The sequence below is a fragment of the Erythrolamprus reginae genome, chromosome 2 (assembly GCF_031021105.1).
Source record: "Erythrolamprus reginae isolate rEryReg1 chromosome 2, rEryReg1.hap1, whole genome shotgun sequence".
NCBI lineage: Eukaryota > Metazoa > Chordata > Lepidosauria > Squamata > Dipsadidae > Erythrolamprus > Erythrolamprus reginae.
This window is the reverse complement of record NC_091951.1, coordinates 268,094,202-268,113,287: the sequence shown is the minus strand read 5'-3', so window position 1 is coordinate 268,113,287 and position 19,086 is coordinate 268,094,202. Positions and strand designations below refer to the sequence as shown.

The 19,086-nt window shown below is 34.8% G+C and overlaps 1 protein-coding gene across 2 annotated transcripts in view; it reads right to left on the bottom strand.

The window, feature by feature from the left end:
- Nucleotides 1-19,086, bottom strand: part of PTPRD (protein tyrosine phosphatase receptor type D) — a 450,382-nt gene that overhangs the window by 115,431 nt on the left and 315,865 nt on the right. For both annotated transcript variants that reach the window (XM_070742569.1, XM_070742568.1), the window contains 5 exons: nucleotides 18,472-18,565; nucleotides 7,520-7,729; nucleotides 5,610-5,770; nucleotides 4,842-4,856; nucleotides 3,299-3,411 (listed from right to left, as the gene is read on the bottom strand). In XM_070742569.1, coding sequence (XP_070598670.1) covers nucleotides 3,299-3,411; nucleotides 4,842-4,856; nucleotides 5,610-5,770; nucleotides 7,520-7,729; nucleotides 18,472-18,565 — 593 coding nt within the window. The remainder of the gene's footprint in view (nucleotides 1-3,298; nucleotides 3,412-4,841; nucleotides 4,857-5,609; nucleotides 5,771-7,519; nucleotides 7,730-18,471; nucleotides 18,566-19,086) is intronic.

Genomic DNA, 19,086 nt, shown 5'->3' with positions numbered 1-19,086 from the left:
TCAGCTTCCCATGGGGAACACAAGTAAGAAAGCAAATGCACCTTAAGAACAGGTTCACTGAATATGGGTTTAATGGATATACAGTATATCATCTTTTGAGGTTAAGAACCTTACTGATTATTTTCAGAAAACATCCTCATGAAGTTGTCTTAAATTCTTCCCCAGTCTATTATAAACTGCCCCATCTTTAACCTCATCACCTTATGCTGTATGAACAATCAGAGATGCTTCCTATATATCACAGATTCTGATACAGTGAAAGGCTAGATTCTGGCCACCTTTTAATGGCCATTTTGGCTGCTGCAAGGATGCTCCCTTTCATTCAGGTTTCCTTAGTTTTGAGAACAAAAAGAATTGGTGACATCTGTTCTCATAGAGATGTCTGCCTATATAATGCCTGATCAGGGTTTTGCAATACATAGGTCAAATGTTACCTAGGCTGCTTATATACATGTGTCTAAAAGACACGTGTCAACTCTCAAAAGACCATTAGATTTGGGTTAAAAAAAGATGTCCCCATGGCATAGCATCCTTTTGGCTTCATTTAGCATTGCTCTTTTGACAGAGTAGGGTTTTTTTTATTTACAATAAAGAGAAACAAGCAGAGTAACATCATGGACAGATTAAGACTTTAAATTTATCACCCTAAAAGAGGGTGGAGATGTCCAAAAATAGACATGTATCTGTTGCTTCTAGGTCTCCAATTGCATGTAGTGATTTGTAGAATGGGAGAAATTTGCCATCTGTGCCCATTTTACATCTTTTGATATAGTATCTGCTTGTTACACAAGTGACTTTGCATATGAACATGACTGGAAGAAACAAAGAAAGGTAAGAGAAATGCTACAATTGACACATCTGATCGAGGTTGTGATCAGGGTTTTGGCTTAAGGAATACAAGGGGAAAATGGCAAGAAATTGTCTTCCCTTGACACAGCTTCCATTTGAATCAGGCTTTTAGTATGCATGTAATTGAGGCAGGAGACATTTTGTCTAGGCAGGAAGAGATGACTGGATCAGTTATTATTATTTATTAGACTTGTATGCCGCCCCTCTCCGAGGACCCGGAGTGGCTCACAACATGCAATACAACAATAGTTAAAAACAGCAAACTAAAATCCCATTACTGTATATAAAAAACAGTCAGTTTATTCAATCACATCCACACATAACACACAATACTGTGTTTCCCCTAAAATAAGACCTCCCCTTGAAAATAAACCCTCCCCAGAAAATACAATTTCCTCTGGCTAAGGTTAGAGAGACAGAGATGGAAACAGGTAAGAGGGCAGGAAGAGCCACGTCCAGCTTAGATATTTTTTAATAGACATGACTCAATTGACTTGCCATGTGAACTTTTACTAAGATATTAATTCTATTCAGATATTAAAAACCAATATAAACCAACATCTGGTTGTTTCTGAAGAGTTAGAAGAATTAATAGTATGTATTGGACATTGTCCCTATTCATATGGACAGATAGGCCTTCAAATTTATCATGTTAAATGTGACAAAGAAGAACAAAAGGCAAATTTACTGACTGTATTCTCCTTTTACCTTTTCATATGTTGGTTAAGTGAATTTCCTAATGTCTGAAAGCAATTTTCAATTCATTTTGTTAAAAACAGAGGGAAACTAAGGAGACATTGTGTTGATTTACTCATTGAAAACATTTGTATATTACTCCCCATTAAAATTACTTCCCATTTAGATTTTAAAAAATCTTAAATTGTGTTGAATTTGCGCCATATTGAAATTTATTATAGAGACATGAGTATGATTAGAAAATAATGAAACCATCATTAAATTCAAAGCAGCAGTAATTCCAACTGTGCTTGATAGTTCTTCAGTTGTTGCAATGTTGTTCAATAGACAATTTGTTGCAGCTTTTGGGTTTTACTTTCCCTTTACCCTAACCTTTTTCATTCATCATCTCTCCATTGTTTTGTTTTTTTATATTCTCTTTTCAAAGTAAAATATTTCAAGGAGTCAAACTAAATTTGAGGAACTGAGAAAACAGATTGTCCTCATTCTCAGAAAACATATTTTAGGTTAAACTCAGGGCTTTCATTCTGCACAAGATAAAGTGCACACTGGATGATTTAATCCAGAGCACATACTGATCTGAAATGTTTCTCTTTTGTATATAAGTAGCGCTTGCTTTACTTAATGTAAACATAAAAGCCATGCCTGTAGGATTTGATCTATGATGGTAGTTTACATACAGGCAAATAATGGAGTGATAAGCATGCATGAGTAAATGGATTTCAAACTGAGAACTGGCATAAGAGATGCAATACAGGTTTTAACAGTATGCATATCTAATATATATTCATATAGCATATATCCAATGCTAACAATTCAAGCATAATTTACTTAATATCAAAAGTTACTGTATTTCTATACAGCATGAAACCTCCAATGCTGCTATAACATACAGGTAGTCCTCGACTTTTGACCACAATTGAGCCCATAATTTCTGTTTTTAAACAAGACATTTGTTAAGTGAATTTTACAAGCTTTCTTGCAAGAGTTGTTAAGTAAATAACTGCAGCTGTTAATTTAGTGACACTACTGTTAAGTGAATCTGGTTTTCCCCTTGATTTTGTTTGTTAGATGGTCACAACAGGGGAACATATAACCCTGGAACACTGCAACTGTCATAAATATGAACCAATTGCCAAGAGTCTGAATTTTTTATCATACGACTATGAGAATGCTCCAATATTCAAAGGTGTGAAAAAATGGTCGTCAGTCACCTTTTTCAGTGCTATTGCAATTTTGAACAGTCACTAAACGAACTGTTGTAAGTCAAGAATTATCTGTAGTTATTTCTTAACTAACCACTTTCTTTTTCTCTTAGGCCTTTTAATAGTTTTTCCTATTACCTTTGGCTTTTCTTCTTCCTTCTAGTGTACATTTTAAAAGAATTTTAAATCCTCATCAAGATAAGATTCTAATTAAGACAGTACATGGAACATTTGAGGGAGGAAGGACATGGTTATCTTGAATTTATGAACACCATTAAATATCCTACTAGTCTATCTCATAACTATGGACTTCTAAAAATAACATTAATTGAAGACGAAGTACGGTTAATTTTGTACATCTCAGTAGCATAAACCCAACAGGAAAGAAGCACAGTTTGAAATAGATATTTTTTAAAAACTGAGTCTTCAATAATCAACAGAAGCAACATAATCAAAGGTAATTTTTCTCAAACAATATTCTCCTAACACCAAAATCATCTATAGTGATATGTTGTTTAAACAATTAAAATAGAATATTTGCAAATTACCTGGAGTTTGAAAATTTAGGCGTCTTAATTCTACTGGATCGGTGGGATGATGTGAAGGAATTTCTTTATTGTTGGGAATACTGTTCTTTCTAGAGTCTGTGTCTGCCCTTTTCCTGCATAGAGAAAGTGAATACAATCATTAAGATGATTAATCAAGGATTTACTAATTTATTATTATTTATATCAATACCCCTCTTGTCAAAGCAATACCACCGACTCATAATTATGTACTTTCTGATACATTGTTTTTGGTATACACTTAGGATTTTAAAAAATCAACACAGAAACCAAGTTCTGCAGAATCAATGAAAATCACATAATTAAGTTAATAGAATAATCCGTTATGAAATATATTGAATTTTTTTGGTGAATGTAGGACAATCGAAAGATAATATGCCTGAATACTGATAAAATTAAAAACAATCAGACTACCATTAAATATTACAAGTGTACTGATTTCAATAACATTTGTATAAATTTAATCTCTGGAATGAATCCAGTGATTATTGAAATCCCAACATTTTATGCTAGCACTAACAATACCCAAAAGATGAACATGTAAGATTGAATAGGGTTTTGTATTTTTTTACAAGCTCTATGCTGAATGTTATTTTATGGCATTTTGATTTTTTATACCATATTTACCTGACAATGAGATAAAGCTTTTCTTAAATTGGGGTCACCTTTTTTTCTGTTGGTTGAAAAAGTGAATTAATATGAAATTGAAAAGTCTTCTGATGTTGTTACTGGGAGATACCTTTGAGAATATGGTTAGTTATGCCCAAGGTTAGGGAGGAGACACTAACCTTGTTTGGTCTCTGGTGAAGTTCAATATTAAACACACCTTCTTTCACTGTCTAACTATTTAATCACCATGTAATTTGGTTTTCTTACTTATCTTTTTTTCCTACATCTACCTTTCTTCTTGTTCTATTTTGCTGTTTCTAGTGGAAGGAGAGAAATAGGAGTGGATGTATTTACCTGTGCTTCTGTGCATCAATATGTGTTCACATATGTGAATGTGAAAGGATAGATTAATTTTATAAATGGGATAGCTTATTTTACAGGCCATTAAATTTAGTCAGTAGCTTTGAATTCAATCCCTGTAAGTTTGTTTAGCCCTCTCTCTTGTTATTCTTAAGTATAGCTTTGAGTAGGCTTTCAAACAAATATATGAATAGGGGTAAACATGTACTAAAGTGTTGAATACACACATTTACCAGAGCATGTTGGATTCCAGGACCAGTTTCAAGTTTAATCTTAAATCCAAAAAATGGGTATCTGGGCAGTGACCAGGATTTTTTTAAAAAGCTTTTTGTTTAGTTTAGCCTTCATTGTTTTTTTTTTAATTTTTCATCTTCCTTCGGAGAAGGGAAACTTAAACTTCAGTTCTATCTCCTTTTCCAAACAGTACATTTGTTTGGGTTCCTTTAGACTGACAAATATTCTGTTTGGAAACTCAAACAAGCTATTTTAAAACTGTTTTCTCATTTTCCCTTTTCTGAGAAAACGGAAAGCAAGTTTTTTAAAAAATTTATCTCACCTGTCAGGTTTACTGCTCCATTATTAAGCGGCAGAAAAAAAAGAGAAAAAAGTTGAATGTTAGTTGGCCAATGGCAAAGTAAGTTACCGTGACAGAAAATGTTCTTTCGCAATTAGGGTACAGATCCAGTAGTCCCTAACACCTTACTGAATTTGATGTAAACATTCTCTATTTGTAGAAAATGATGAAAAATAATCTCTTTGGAGTAAAGAAACCAAAGTAATAATCTATCACATTTCTTCTCTTGTCTCGCTTTGCCTCTTATAAAAAACAAATAAAGCCATCTTCTTTTTCCCCCTTAAGAATATATTGTTTTCCCTGGTAGAAAGCATGACTTTTCCCCCCCAGCCAGTTCTCAAACATGGAACTAATTTATAGAGCCACACATGGTAATGTGAAAAAGAACAAATAGCATGATGATAACAATGTCAATTGGTAAGAGATAAGACTAAAATAAGGCTCCTGAAACCTTAAATTGCAAAATATACTCCTTGATTTCAAGAAAAAAAATTACACTGACAATGAGATTGTATTCTCTCCTGAGAAATTATTTGCTCTTGAATGGATTTTTTTTTAATTACAGAAATATAGAAGAGATGTCTGGTCTTGATGATACTTCATCTCTTATGAACGAAACACTGATTTTATTTAATGTCTAAAAAGAATCCTTTACATAAGAAAACTTATTTTTTAATCTAAAGAAATATTTTCAACGCAATTAACACTTCTAAAGCCTGCCCTTCGCTATACACTATTTTGTAAACTTACCTTTTATAAAGTAGAATAGCTATAACAATACAGATGATAAATACAACTGCAAGGACTGGTCCTACAACCCAGATCAAACCCTCTTCCTCTTCTGTAATTGGCTGGGGATTAAGATCCACTGATACAACTGTTTCAGAATATGGGCTGGTTGCAAACATGGTCTGGATAGGAGAAAAATCTGACTGAATAACATAGTGAGGAATGTAAGACATTCTATTGCATATATATTTAGAACTAGCCATAACAAACTGTATTGCCTTCTCACAGTTAAAGATATAGTTTAGCAAAGACTTTTCAAACAAAAGTAGAAGAGGGATTCCTGAAATGATTATTCTCAAACATAAGTATAATTGTAAAAGAATATTAAAGTAAGAAGACTTTTTGTAATTAACAATATACCTGGGAAAAACAACTACAATAAGCCTTGAACTAAAATGAATTAAATTCAACAAAGCCAACCCAGTAAGTACATGTGACAGGTTAACAACCAATTGAAAACAAAACAAAACATGTAACTTGCAAATTGAAATGTTAATATTGGCTGTTCTTTCCCAAAAGCCTCTTTCTCTTCCTTTTTTGTTTTTGTTTTAATATATTAAGTTAAAATAATTCAAGTGTCTAAAGACATATGAAACAAATCAATTGCACAACAGTACAATTAGTTATTTAAATCAATTTAGGAATTCTACTTTTCCTTACAATATTTTATAATTCTGTTACATATCACTGCTGGTCAGTGGCAAAATATTGTAATTTAAAAAGTCAGCTTTGCATTTCTTGATTAGTTCCTGTTTTGCAAAAATGCTTCATAAAGAACAACATTGTCTAGATAATAGGTTTTTGAGACAAGAAAGAGGGAAGGTTAGATGTAAAATCCATGCCTCAGTAATTATCAGATCTTTCAAGAAGCAAAGCAGAAAGTATTCTATAATGATTAAAATGAGATCATCTGCTAACTCTGAGAAATGGAAATACTTAAGAGTTAAAGCTATCATTATTTTCTATGCCATTGTCTTTAATATATGTTGCATTCAATTATTACCCCTTCAATTTGGGGACAAACTGTATATGTAAATGTGAATGATATATTATATAGCTAGAGGAAACACAGATATTAAGAGCCAGGGTGGCGTAGTAGTTAGAGTGTAGCACTACAGGCTACTAGCTGTAGTTCAGCAGTTCAAATCTCACCACTGGTTCAAGGTTGACTCAGCCTTCCATCCTTCCAAGGTGGGTATAATGAGGACCCAGATTGTTGGGGGCAATATACTGATTCTTTAAACTGCTTAGAGAGGGCTGTAAAAGCATTATGAAGCAGTATATGTCTAAATGGTATTGCTATATCATTGATGCCACATCAATATGAAAAGGTAAATAAGAGGCAGAAGCAGTGAGTAGAGTTGTGCACACTTGCTGCTTTATTGTGTATTGACCTATGTGATTACATTAGCTGCAACCTTTATGGCCTTTTGGAAAGCCGTGAAAATGTGTTTGTTTTTCAATAGGCCTAGGAATCCCCAAAATAGAAAACTTGTACATTGGTTGCACTATGTATGGTGTCTTAATTAACACCAATCTTGGTTTTAACTGCATGATATTTAATTGTTTTAAGTGTTTATATTTGGTATTAATTGTGAGTTAAAAATTCCCCTTGGGTGACCATCTAAATTTAAATAAATAAATAAATAAACAAACAAACAAACAAACAAACAAACACATGCAGATGCTTTAAAATGCAGATAGAAAATATCTTTATAACATAGGTCATCCAAAACATGTACACCTTTTTTTAGCATGTAAGAACATAGCCAAAGCATGAGCTGTGTGGAGATAAGATACAGTCTTTCAATTCTACATTTGGGGCAGGCGTGGGATGATGGGTGGGTGAATCAAACCTGCAGCCAACTTACTGATTCTGAGTGTTCCATCACAGCTAAAATAAAGACAACATATTCTTGTCCGTTTTGGAGCTGCTTGTTCTCAAAACCACCATACTGTTTCTTATCCCCCAGGGTGAACTCAGTAGGAAGAACATCAAAGTGTGCTGCAATATATGGCTTTAAATCTGCTTCTCTCCCCAAACGAATGCTTCTGCGTTTTCGTGCTATCTCTTTCAGTAGCTTTAGGGTAATAAAAAAAAAGAAAGAGAAAGAAACAAAAATGGAAAGATAAAACTGTAAATAAAATTAAACACACACCACAGGATGATAATAAAATATTAATATAGTTTTAAGAACTATAGGTTTTGTATACTATAATATGATTTATAATTCTGTTGTAACCCTATGCACATTTACCCAGGATTATGCCTCCCTGCATTCAATAAAATGTTTTTTAATAAACATAAATATAGAAATCTAAATATAAATGAATATCGTGCCTTCTTAAAGAGCCACACCAGATAAGAATCAAAACATGTTTTAATACTGAACATTATGATGACTTCTAGTAACAAACTATTAAGCAGTTTTTCAAAAAAGCTGAATGATTGATATTTGATGAATATGTGATTTAATTCTCTTAAATGAGAGACCACCAAAGCATTACACTGTATTCCTTTCATCACATTAATGGTTCTCAGTAACATAATTGGGGCAAAATTTTAATAAAACATTATCCTGTCCATTCTAGCATTAATTCATTGTGAATTTTCTGAGCAGTAGAAAACAGCACTAGCATAACAACCTCAAATTTATCACAGGGGAGAAATGAAGATTGACAAACAGCAGTGGTAGAGCATTGCCTTTGGAAGCAGATGTTGATCTGATTATTTCATAAAGCCTCTTTTACTTTAATAAAGTATCTTTAAACAGCAGGGGATCAGCTAAAGTATTAGTATGCCTGAGAATATAGGAAAAGGATGGGATTGTTGCAGAACCAAAATATCTCAATCTGTAGTTTTTCCCAATAATCATTACAAGTAGTTTTCGACTTACAACAGTTCATTTAGGGACCATTCAAAGTAACAACAGCACTGAAAAATGTAACATGACTGTTTTTTCATAGTTATGACAGGCACAAGTGAACCAGGAGCATTTCGCCCCAGGGACAAATATCTTACTTAACAACAGAAATGTTGGGCTCAGCTGTGGTTGTAAGCTGAGGACGACTTGTATACCAGTCTTACAACTTTCTGACTTCAGAAAGTGAAATCTGGCTGTGAGCCCAGGTTGCTGACTAAAAAATACTGTTTTCAATACAATGAACCTCCTTAGAAAGTTAATGTTCCTTAGAAATAGACTGACAAATGTAATACATAAATATAGCATTTTTGGTTTTTTTAGGATATTTACTGTAGATATAGTTTTGCTCATTATATCCTACTTTTTAGGATAAAAAGTAGATATAATCAGTATAGCCTCTGCCAACTGCTTGCTTCAACTCAGAGCACAACATTTAAAGTCACTAATTGACAGGATAGTTTGCTGAGACAAACCAATAAACTATCTTCTTTCCTTTAAGTAAGGGCTGCCACATATATAGCTAACTAGCTGATACCCATGCTTTGCTACAAAACTATGTGATGGGGCTTTATAGATTGACACTTAAAGCTTGAAAATTAATTAATAGTTTAAAAAGGGACTGTATTATTTCTTTAGAGATGGTAAACTAAGTTTCTGTTACAGATGAGGACATTTAGAGGGACCTTTACCCGGGTTCGACTGGTATACCAGTTGAGGCCCTATCTGAACCAGGGGGCTCTCCAGACGATTACTCATGCCCTCATTATCTCCTGTCTAGATTATTGCAATGCGCTCTACACAGGGCTACCCTTGAAGAGTATTTGGAGACTACAGAGAGTCCAGAATAAAGCCTCACAAGCTGTCATGGGTATTCCTCGATATACCCATATAACACCAACACTCCACACACTGCACTGACTACCAATTGGTCTCTGGTCACAATTCAAGATGTTGATTATTACCTATAAAACACTACATGGCTTAAGACCAGGCCTATCTACGAGACTGTCTCTTGCCATATACCTCTGAGACAAATTAGATCAGACATGTTTATTGTATGTACTATTTATCGTTGTAAGCCGCCCTGAGTCCCACTGAGATTGGGTGGCATAGAATTAAATTAAATTAAATTATTTGCATAGTATAGAACAGTGATGGCGAACCTATGGCATGTGTGCCACGGGTGGCACATGGAGCCATATTTGTCAGCATGTGAGTCATTGTCTTAGCTCAGCTTCAGTGTGTATGTGCACGCTGCCAGCTGATTTTTGGATCGCACGGATGCTCTGGGAGGGCCTTTTAGGTTTCTGGAGGGCCTCCGGGGGGGGGGAGCTTCTGGAGGGTGAGAAATGGCCCTACCAGGCCCACTAGAAGGCTGGAAAAGGGTCATTTCTGGCCTACAGAAGATCTCTGCAGGGATGGAGAAGGCCATTTTTGCCCTCCTCAGGAGTTGAATTATGGATGTGGGCACTCACATGTGCATGAAAGCATGCACACACACGCTTTCGACACCTGAGGGAAAAAAAGTTCGCCATCATTGGTATAGACTTTCAATTCATCCCTCAGATGAATTGCACAGGACCTCCCTCTAAACAATATTCCTGGTTTTGCTGGCTGGCTGGAGAATGACCAGGCTCTCAGGTGAACTGACTCTGGAGCATGTCACATACAACTGGCCATAGGAGAAAGAGGCAGATAGTCTTACTTATGTTTTCCTAATCAAATCTATAAATCTTTTCCTGCATTTTTTGCCTCTTTTCCTTTTAACTGGTATTACAGCAGTTTAACTGGTGTTACAACATCCATCGGTATTCATCTGGCTAGCGTGGCTTAGTTCAACTGTTCTGTGGGAAAGCTGCTTGCTGCTGTGAAAGCAAAAGAGAAACTGAAACTCCTCTGTTTGTGTTTTGCATTTGGATCAGATTTCTTTTCAGGTTGGGAGGGGGAGTAGAACACCCCTTATTAATAATAAAATAAGAAATACTCATGCTCCAATAGTCATTTTGAAAAATCCTTTCTTAGTGAGCATCTAGAAGCCAAGAGGAACATACATGGAAAATGTCAAGTTTGTATGCTTTACGGTTCTGGAGATTTTCTGATTAATGCATGAGTGGTTTTTGCAGATGATTGATAGATAGATAGATAGATAGATAGATAGATAGATAGATGGATGGATGGATGGATGGATGGATGGATGGATGGATGGATGGATGGATGGATAGATAGATAGATAGATAGATAGATAGATAGATAGATAGATAGATAGATAGATAGATAGATAGATTCCTATCTAAATCAGATTGAAGTCAATTACCAAGTCTTACTTAATCATTTCATTGAATATTTTTTGTATCCCAATACATTGTATTATTTTACTTTATTTTATATGATATGGTCAATAATATAAATTGAGCAAAACAAAAATGTTTGGATCTTGGACACAAAATAAACTAACAAACAAATGAGCAGGAGAAACAATAATGAAATCAGAAATGAAAGAACAGGGGCCTTTTGAGGTCTAGGAATGCAAACAGAGCAACAGTCTAAAATACTTCAAAGCATTTCCATCAGATGTTACTGATCCAGTCTGTTTATAAATGCATTATTCTTAAAGCTCTCCTAAAGTAGTCCTGCCACTTCTGATTTTTCCATTTCAGTCTTACATCACAATTCTAAATACAACTTCTGGCAAGCAAAGACTGCTGATTTTAGTAGGCTTCCAATAAGCTGAAGGTAGCAGGCTAACTTGCTGTTTCGTTTCAAATGAAATTTAGGCCTAACTCATGCTGCTTGCCATGTGGCATTTGCAGATTTCATGTGAATATCCTGAATGCACAATGCCAAGATTAGCCATATTAATAATATATTTAAAAATTAAGACTGAATGGTGAAATATTAGTTTAACAACTGGCTATTTTACTACTAAGTATAATTTTGTTTTATGACAATATTTTCCAATTCATCGGTTAAGATGTTGTGAATGTTGTAACCTTGATAAGGTTATTAGGAAGGTTATATAAGGAAACTTGGAGAAGTCTGATTTTGATGTAGAAGACTGAGATTCTAGATTAAACCTGTGGCAAATTTTTTGTATGGTCTTGCGAAACCATGTATAAACATGACTTAAGGCAATGGCTTCACTTAACGAACAGTTGCTTATTATTACGGACTCACCAAAATCTACTTATGACCAGGTTCCAGAGTTTGGACTGCTGCCACTCTCTGTGGTCATATAACTGCATTTTGAGTGATTAGAAACTGGCAGAACTTTATGACCAGTTCCAGCATTCTGCAGTCAAGTAACCGTGATTTATGGTGGGGTTCTTTTGTCAGTTTTCAGCCACAGTTTTAAGAAAAAGCTCAGTTTCAGAAATTAAAGCAGGTATACAAATGTTGATAAATGTCAATACTGTATTATAATCTCTTTATCTAGCATGGACAAATTTCAAATTTCTTTTGGTTTCCTATTTTACCTGCTATTTTAATTTTACTTTCTTATTACAATACATATATTTGAAAATTAATCCAAAAATGCACAAAATTTGAAATACATTTTCATAAATACAGAAGCTTTCATAGAACAATCACTCTTTGATTAGCAATGTACGCCAAATGGTCACAAGCCCTGTATAGAGGAGTATCTGTACAATTTAATGCAAATATAAAACTATAAGGAAATATCTCTACTAGCTGAAAGACTTCATGGGACTGGCCCTTGTGGATTAAGGGAGATAGAAATTCTCTCCTATTACCTTATATTGTGTCCTTTCTATGTTGCCCCAAGACATACTCTGATCATCTCAATCATTTCCAAATACAAGGCCATATAGATACATTTTATGTTTATTATTTTTTAAGGAATACTACCTCCATTCTCTCATATCAGGTGTTCAATCATTTACTATGCAAAACTTACATTAGATATCTTTCTGTATTATTTTTCTTCTTCCCCCAATAACAAATTGCTGTGACAATCTATTTCTAAAACTATTACTATTACTAAAACTAGAAACAAAACTATTTCTACTGTATTTTTTAATTGAAACAATGGTCATGGACCTGTGATGAACCTATGGCATGCACCCCAGCTCAACTCCATGGCATGCGCGTGCACCTCCCGTCAGCCAGCTGGTTTTCAGATTTCTGTGGCACATGCGTAGGGGCAGGATCGCATGCAGGATATGCTTGCGCATGTCCAGGAGAGTGCAGGGGGTCACACATACATGTGGGGAGGTCGTAGGCACATGTGTGGGAGTGGGGGGAACGGGAGGATTGCACACACATGTGCAGTGGTCATGGGGTAGCATGCATGCATGGGGGAATCAAGCACACATACATGGGATGGGGCGCATGTGCAGAGGGTGGGGTGCACACAGGAGTTGTCCTTGCATTATATTATGGGTGTTTGTGTGCGCGCATGCGCTTTGGCACACAACAACAAAAAAGTTATCCATCACTGTCATAGACCATAATAAAGACATTTAACATGCAATATAAAAAGCAATATATGTTTTCCTAATAGATATTGTATGTTTTAGTTAGGATAATTATAAAATTCTGAGTTTGAATATAGTTTGGAGAGGTACATCCACACAAAAATTGAGACAAAGTGAATTTTACTTTCATTCTTATGTTTTTATTCAGAGGTTTTATTCAGCAAAGGTCCTTTTGAATGTGAATAAATGTTTTCTGTTTGGAACCTGTTATTGGGATAATTGATTTTGAATTGAATAACTTCTGAACCCCTGAAAGCTTTATTTTTGGTAATTACTGCTACTATTTAAATGAAAATGCCACTGTGTATTGGCAACAAATTACTGAAAATAGACTTAAATATTTTCTATTTCTTTTCTCCCCAATATTATCTTTGTTTTCAATTTTCTAGTCATTATTTTTTCTTTTAATGTTTATAAGAAAAAGAATTATTAGAAAATTGGAAATAAAAAAAATATATATATTTAGGTATATTTTTAATAATACTGTACTTTGCTCATCTGCACCGGACTAGCTGCTGCTGGCATTGTGTTTTATTGTCCTCTTTTTCCAAAAGCCACAAATTAGGTATGAAAAAAGAGTAACATCTGCCAGTGCATATGGGATTAGAGCAATGCAGAGCTCTGTGCAGAAAATAGGTTTTCAATGAGTTTAGTGTTGAGTTGGAATTGATCACCAATGGACACCTGGTATTCCAACATTGATTATAGCATTCTTGGTAGAAGAATGACATTCCCATCCTTCCAGCTGCTTTCTTGTAAGAAAATAATCCAAAACAGATTTCTCTCAAAGATTGTTTTCTCAGTAATTCCCATAAAATTTTCTATTCCATTGTTAATTATTCCTGGAAAAATATGGGGAAGATCTCATCTTTGCTAAGTGTTTTTGAACTAGTTGAGATTGTATGTTATTATTTTATTGTGTGTTATTATCTTATTATTCTACTGTACCAAAAGGACTCGAAAGTCAATCTTTTATCCTACACTTTTTCCTCTTCCTCCTTTCCTTCCCAGTTTTACTATTATTTTCATTTCTCTTTATTTCTCTGTCTTTTATATTTAAAAAATACTACAACATTTCTGAATTATCAAAGTATTACACTAATTAAAACATCATAGTATAAACAATTATAAAAATGATTTTGTTCTGTATAGCAATAGCACAAATACAAATCATTTAATTTTACAGAAAGTGAAGGCCCTTGAAGTAACCTATTGTAATCTGTTGTGACTGGAATACTGGTCAATGGGACTTTGCAATAGAATTTGTTTCCCCAAATATTTCATTCTACACATGTGAAATCAGGACTGGAAACTGATTGCTCGCTTAAGTCCCCCTCCTCAGCTCTGCTTGCTCCTCTCCTATACATAATTATATATTTTGACTCCAGACTGGGCAAATGAAGCTATTCAAGTTGTGTCACAAAATGGCTAATTATGTTAAACCTTGGATGGATTAACACTTTCCCATTCAAGAGTACAATCTGAGGATCTTCCTGGCTCTACAGCTCTTGCTTAATGAGCAGATAAGACAAGAAGACCATTATATAGCTTAATCTAGCGTGTACTAGTTGTTCAGAGTCTAGTCACTTCATAGCACAATTATGAGAACATATTCTACAAGGGATTGAAAGAGTCTTTGAAAGCTTCAAATAGTCCAGAATGCAATGGGACAGTTAACGATACAGATATCTCAATATGCACATGATACTATGGCTTTATGACCACCACTGGTTACCAGTTTGGTTCAGAGTGTGATTCAAGTTGCTAGTTACGACTTATAAATTCTGTAATTTATAGCCTTATATAGTATCAGGCTTTAGCCAATCAGTAGGGCAAGATTGGTGCACCCTAAATTTGTTTGATTATGTGGTGCCATCAGGAAACATCCTTTTGCTGTCACAATGCTTGCCTTCTAGAATTAGGTTTTCCCTGAAATCTCAGTAAAATGGCATTCTGGAGGACCTGAAAGTCCTGGCTCTACTAGTCCAAACTGTGCCTTGAGCCCTTTCCTGGTTATGGGATACATTTTAGTTGTTTTTAAATTATTGTTAATTATAGACATAAGACAAGGGGTTTTTTTTTGCCGAACATCATCACTCTGCTAAACAGATATTTCCCTCAACACTGTCAAACTATTTCCTAAATCTGCATTACTATTAATTTTCTCATCGTTCCCATCATCTGTCTCCTCCCACAAATGACTGTAACTTTGTGGCTCATATCCTTGCAATTTAAATTGACTGTTTTCTAAGATGATTTGGTTGCTCGGAGGTACCCAGACTATCATTAAGTGTTGTATTTTATGATTATTGACAAATTTATCTTTTTAAAAATATACACTGAGAGCACTAAGACAAATTCCTTGTGTGTTCAATCACACTTGGCTATTAAAATTCTACTCTACTCTACTGTACTCTATTCTATGTTGTGAAGTACAGTGGTACCTCTTCCTAAGAAAGCCTCTACTTAAGAACTTTTCTAGATAAGAACTGGGTGTTCAAGATTCTTTTGTCTCTTCTTAAGAACCATTTTCTACTTAAGAACCCGAGCCCGGAAAAATTTCCCAGGAAATTTGATAGCGACACGAAGGTCCGGCCAGTTTCCTGCAATTCTCCTTTAATCCCGGCCATTTCGGGCTTTTCTGGGCTGCCAGAGAAGCTTTTCAGTGGTGGTTAAGGAGGCTTTGGCAATCCAGAGAGAACAAAGCATTTTTCTTTCTCTGGGCGCTTGGAGAGGGAATAAACCTCTGCCAGCGCCCAGAAAAAGAAATGCTCCCTTGAACAGAGTGTTTTCCTCTCTCTGGGCGCTTGGAGAGGGAATAAATCACTTCGCTGTGGTGACTCCCTTGCACTGCCTCCCCTACACCCGGCACGAGGTTGCCTCCTGGAGCATCTGGGTGCAAAAAGGCAAAAGGGGGTGCTTTACCCTAGCCAAATCAACTCGGCTTCAGCCAAATTGAGGAGTCACCACAGTGAAGGAAAAGCGCCGGTTACAAAGCAAGCGAGTGAGAGAGAGGGGAGCCCTTCAGCTTGGGAAGGAAGAGGAAGCAGGTAGCAGCAGCAGCAGTCACCTTTCAGTCAAGAGCGGGAGGTCCCCCCCTTTCACCCACCTGGGTTTCTCACTCTGGTACAGTGTATGGGAGCCAGCCTCGCGCTGGGTGTATAGGAGGCGCATGCTCCTCCTTGCTGCCTCAGAGTCCCTTTTTTTAAAAGCCTTAAAGTTTTGGATTTTTTTGATTCCTCTCATCTCACTTTCTTCCTTCGGCAGTGACTGTCCTCCTCCTCTTCTTCTTCCTCCTCCTCCCACCCAAATTCCAAGCTTTTATTCTTTCCTAATGGTTTTGCATGCATTATTTGCTTTTACATTGATTCCTATGGGATAAATTACTTCTACTTACAAACTTTTCTAGTTAAGAATCTAGTCACAGAACGAATTAAGTTCTGAAGTAGAAGTACCACTGTACTTAAGAGTCAATTTGAAGTTAGGTAGAAACTAATGTAATGAATCCATAAATTTAAATCAATTATGCATTACTATTGGTCTGGTACAGTTCTACAAACCAGTAGCGGTGGCAGCAGGAGGCTCTACCCACCTATCCAGATACTTCTGTGCATGCACATATGCATCGCACACATGTGAACCGGTAGCGATGGGATTTAGATTTAAATATATTTAAGGGGATTACTGATTTAAATGTATAAAATTATGCATCATGATTTTTAACTTATAAAAACCCTTATCCCTTAACAGCAGTGGTGCCAAACTCACAATGTCATGTGATGTATTGAGACTTTTCCCCCTTCACTAAACCGAGTGTGGGCATGGCCAGTGTGCGGCGCATCTGGCCTGTGGTCTGCAAATTTGACAGCCCTGTATCATATCATATAACCTTTGAAATCAAGATAGGTTAATTTTATTGATTAGGTATACAAAACACTTCAACCTATGAGTAAAATCAGTAAACAATTGAGAAACAATTTGAAAAAGTTAAAAGAGAAACTAAAAACAAAGAAGATAATACTGTTAGAATCTATTGTACAGAAGACACTAACTGTTGCATAATGGAGTAGAAAATCACATTTGAAAGACGATAATTGCATCTAACACTGAACAAATTTATTTGTTCAAGTATCTAAGAATACTAGTTTAATTCCAGCCAGTCTTCTTAATAATGTAAAGTTATGCATTTCTGCCAAATGGACAATAACACTGCTTTTGATCAAATTTGTACACAATTCAAGCAATTGCTGCATAAATATCTTTATTTCAATATTTTGGTTACTGGATACCAAGTTTTCAAAAAAGTAATTAAAAGCTCATAAATCTTTACTTTCAAACATTCTAAAAATGATACTGCAAAGTTTACTAGGAAAAATATTTATTCCAACAACACATATGAAAGTTATCCAATTGCCTTTGCATGTAAATATATCCAATTAACAAATTTTACCATAAGAAAAAATACCAATACTTTCATCCAGGGGAATATATCAAAAATATATGGAAATATAAGGTCATATTTCTATCACTGAAAGTGTGAAAATGTAATCAAGAGTAAATGACTCTACACATCCTTTGAAAAATGAGTGATTTCAAGAATCTATTTTTGTAGCCATGTCTAATGAATATATAGGTGAATATTATACCAACCTTACGTAAGTATCTCCTCTAGACAGGACTGGTATTTTTAAATTCTTCCTCTCTTTCTAAAGTAAGATGTATTTAGAAGAAAAAAATAAACAAAATCTAATGATCTCAAAATATCAAAAGATTCTAATGTCACTGACTAATGATTTCAGAATAAGGATAACAGAAATTGACTAAATACATCATCCGGCTCAACAACTTGGTTCTCATTCTGAGAATATGAAGGTGGGTTTTTTTGTTTAGGTTCAATCTGGAGTGCAAGTAACAAGAATTTAAAAATAATAGACACAATTTCTAATTAGAGTGTTTCAGCACAGCTGAGACAGGTAAAGAGACTATGATGGAGGTCAAATGTTAAACTGCAGAGCAAATTGCAATTTAGCATTTGATTCAGCTTTAGCAAATACCCATTATTAATGAACCAGACCTTTATTGGAGTTCATATCAGTGGTGATTATACTTTTGCTGACAAGTCATTTTGTTTTCTACATTATGCCTTACAATCAGCAAGGAATAAAATATTAATGTCAACAAAGATCAGACAGTTTATGTGCCTCATTGCAACTTAATGTATTTTAATTTACGTAATTAGCTTTTTGTGTTTGCTCCCAGAAACTAACTCCAATATAAATGACAAAGTATTAAAAAAGAGTCAACTTGCTGACATGAATACATTAATTTGACACAACCATTAAGACTGCTTCAAAGAGAAAAGGTTTCTCTGGGTAAAAAAAAGCTAAAATGAAGAAAGGGTACCTCGTCTAATTCCATTTCATCTGGACTGTCGGGTGGTTTCATGAATTTTCCATCTGATTTCTTTATCAAAGGTACAATTACTATATAGTAACCTCTGCAAATGAAACAAAGTGAAACAGTGAGTTTACATAAAGAGAATTCTTTGGACATCTTCTATACAGAATAACTACAGCAGAACCAACTGATTATAACACACTATTATATGAAATTAATATTAAACAAAAATATATGTACTGCTAATTGAATTCTTTTATTAGACTTCAATATTGTGTTTATCTGTAATAACAACAGAAGCACTATAAATATAATGACAAACTTTGGCATAGCGGGAAAGCAATAATTTCACTCATTTCTGAATAATAATAATAATAATAATAATAATAATAATAATAATAATAATAATAATAATAATGCCGCCCCTCTCCGTAGACTTGGGGCGGCTGAATGCTTACATTTTGAAGGATTTAGTGCTTGCAAAACCTAAAATTCAGGTAAAGTTAATTGGGTGGCTTTTTCTTAGATGAGATATGAAATTTGGAAGAAATCAAGCATTTTGGTAAGAATGTTGGTAAGTTATTTCCCTCAGTATATCACTTTATCTCAAAATTCTTGGGA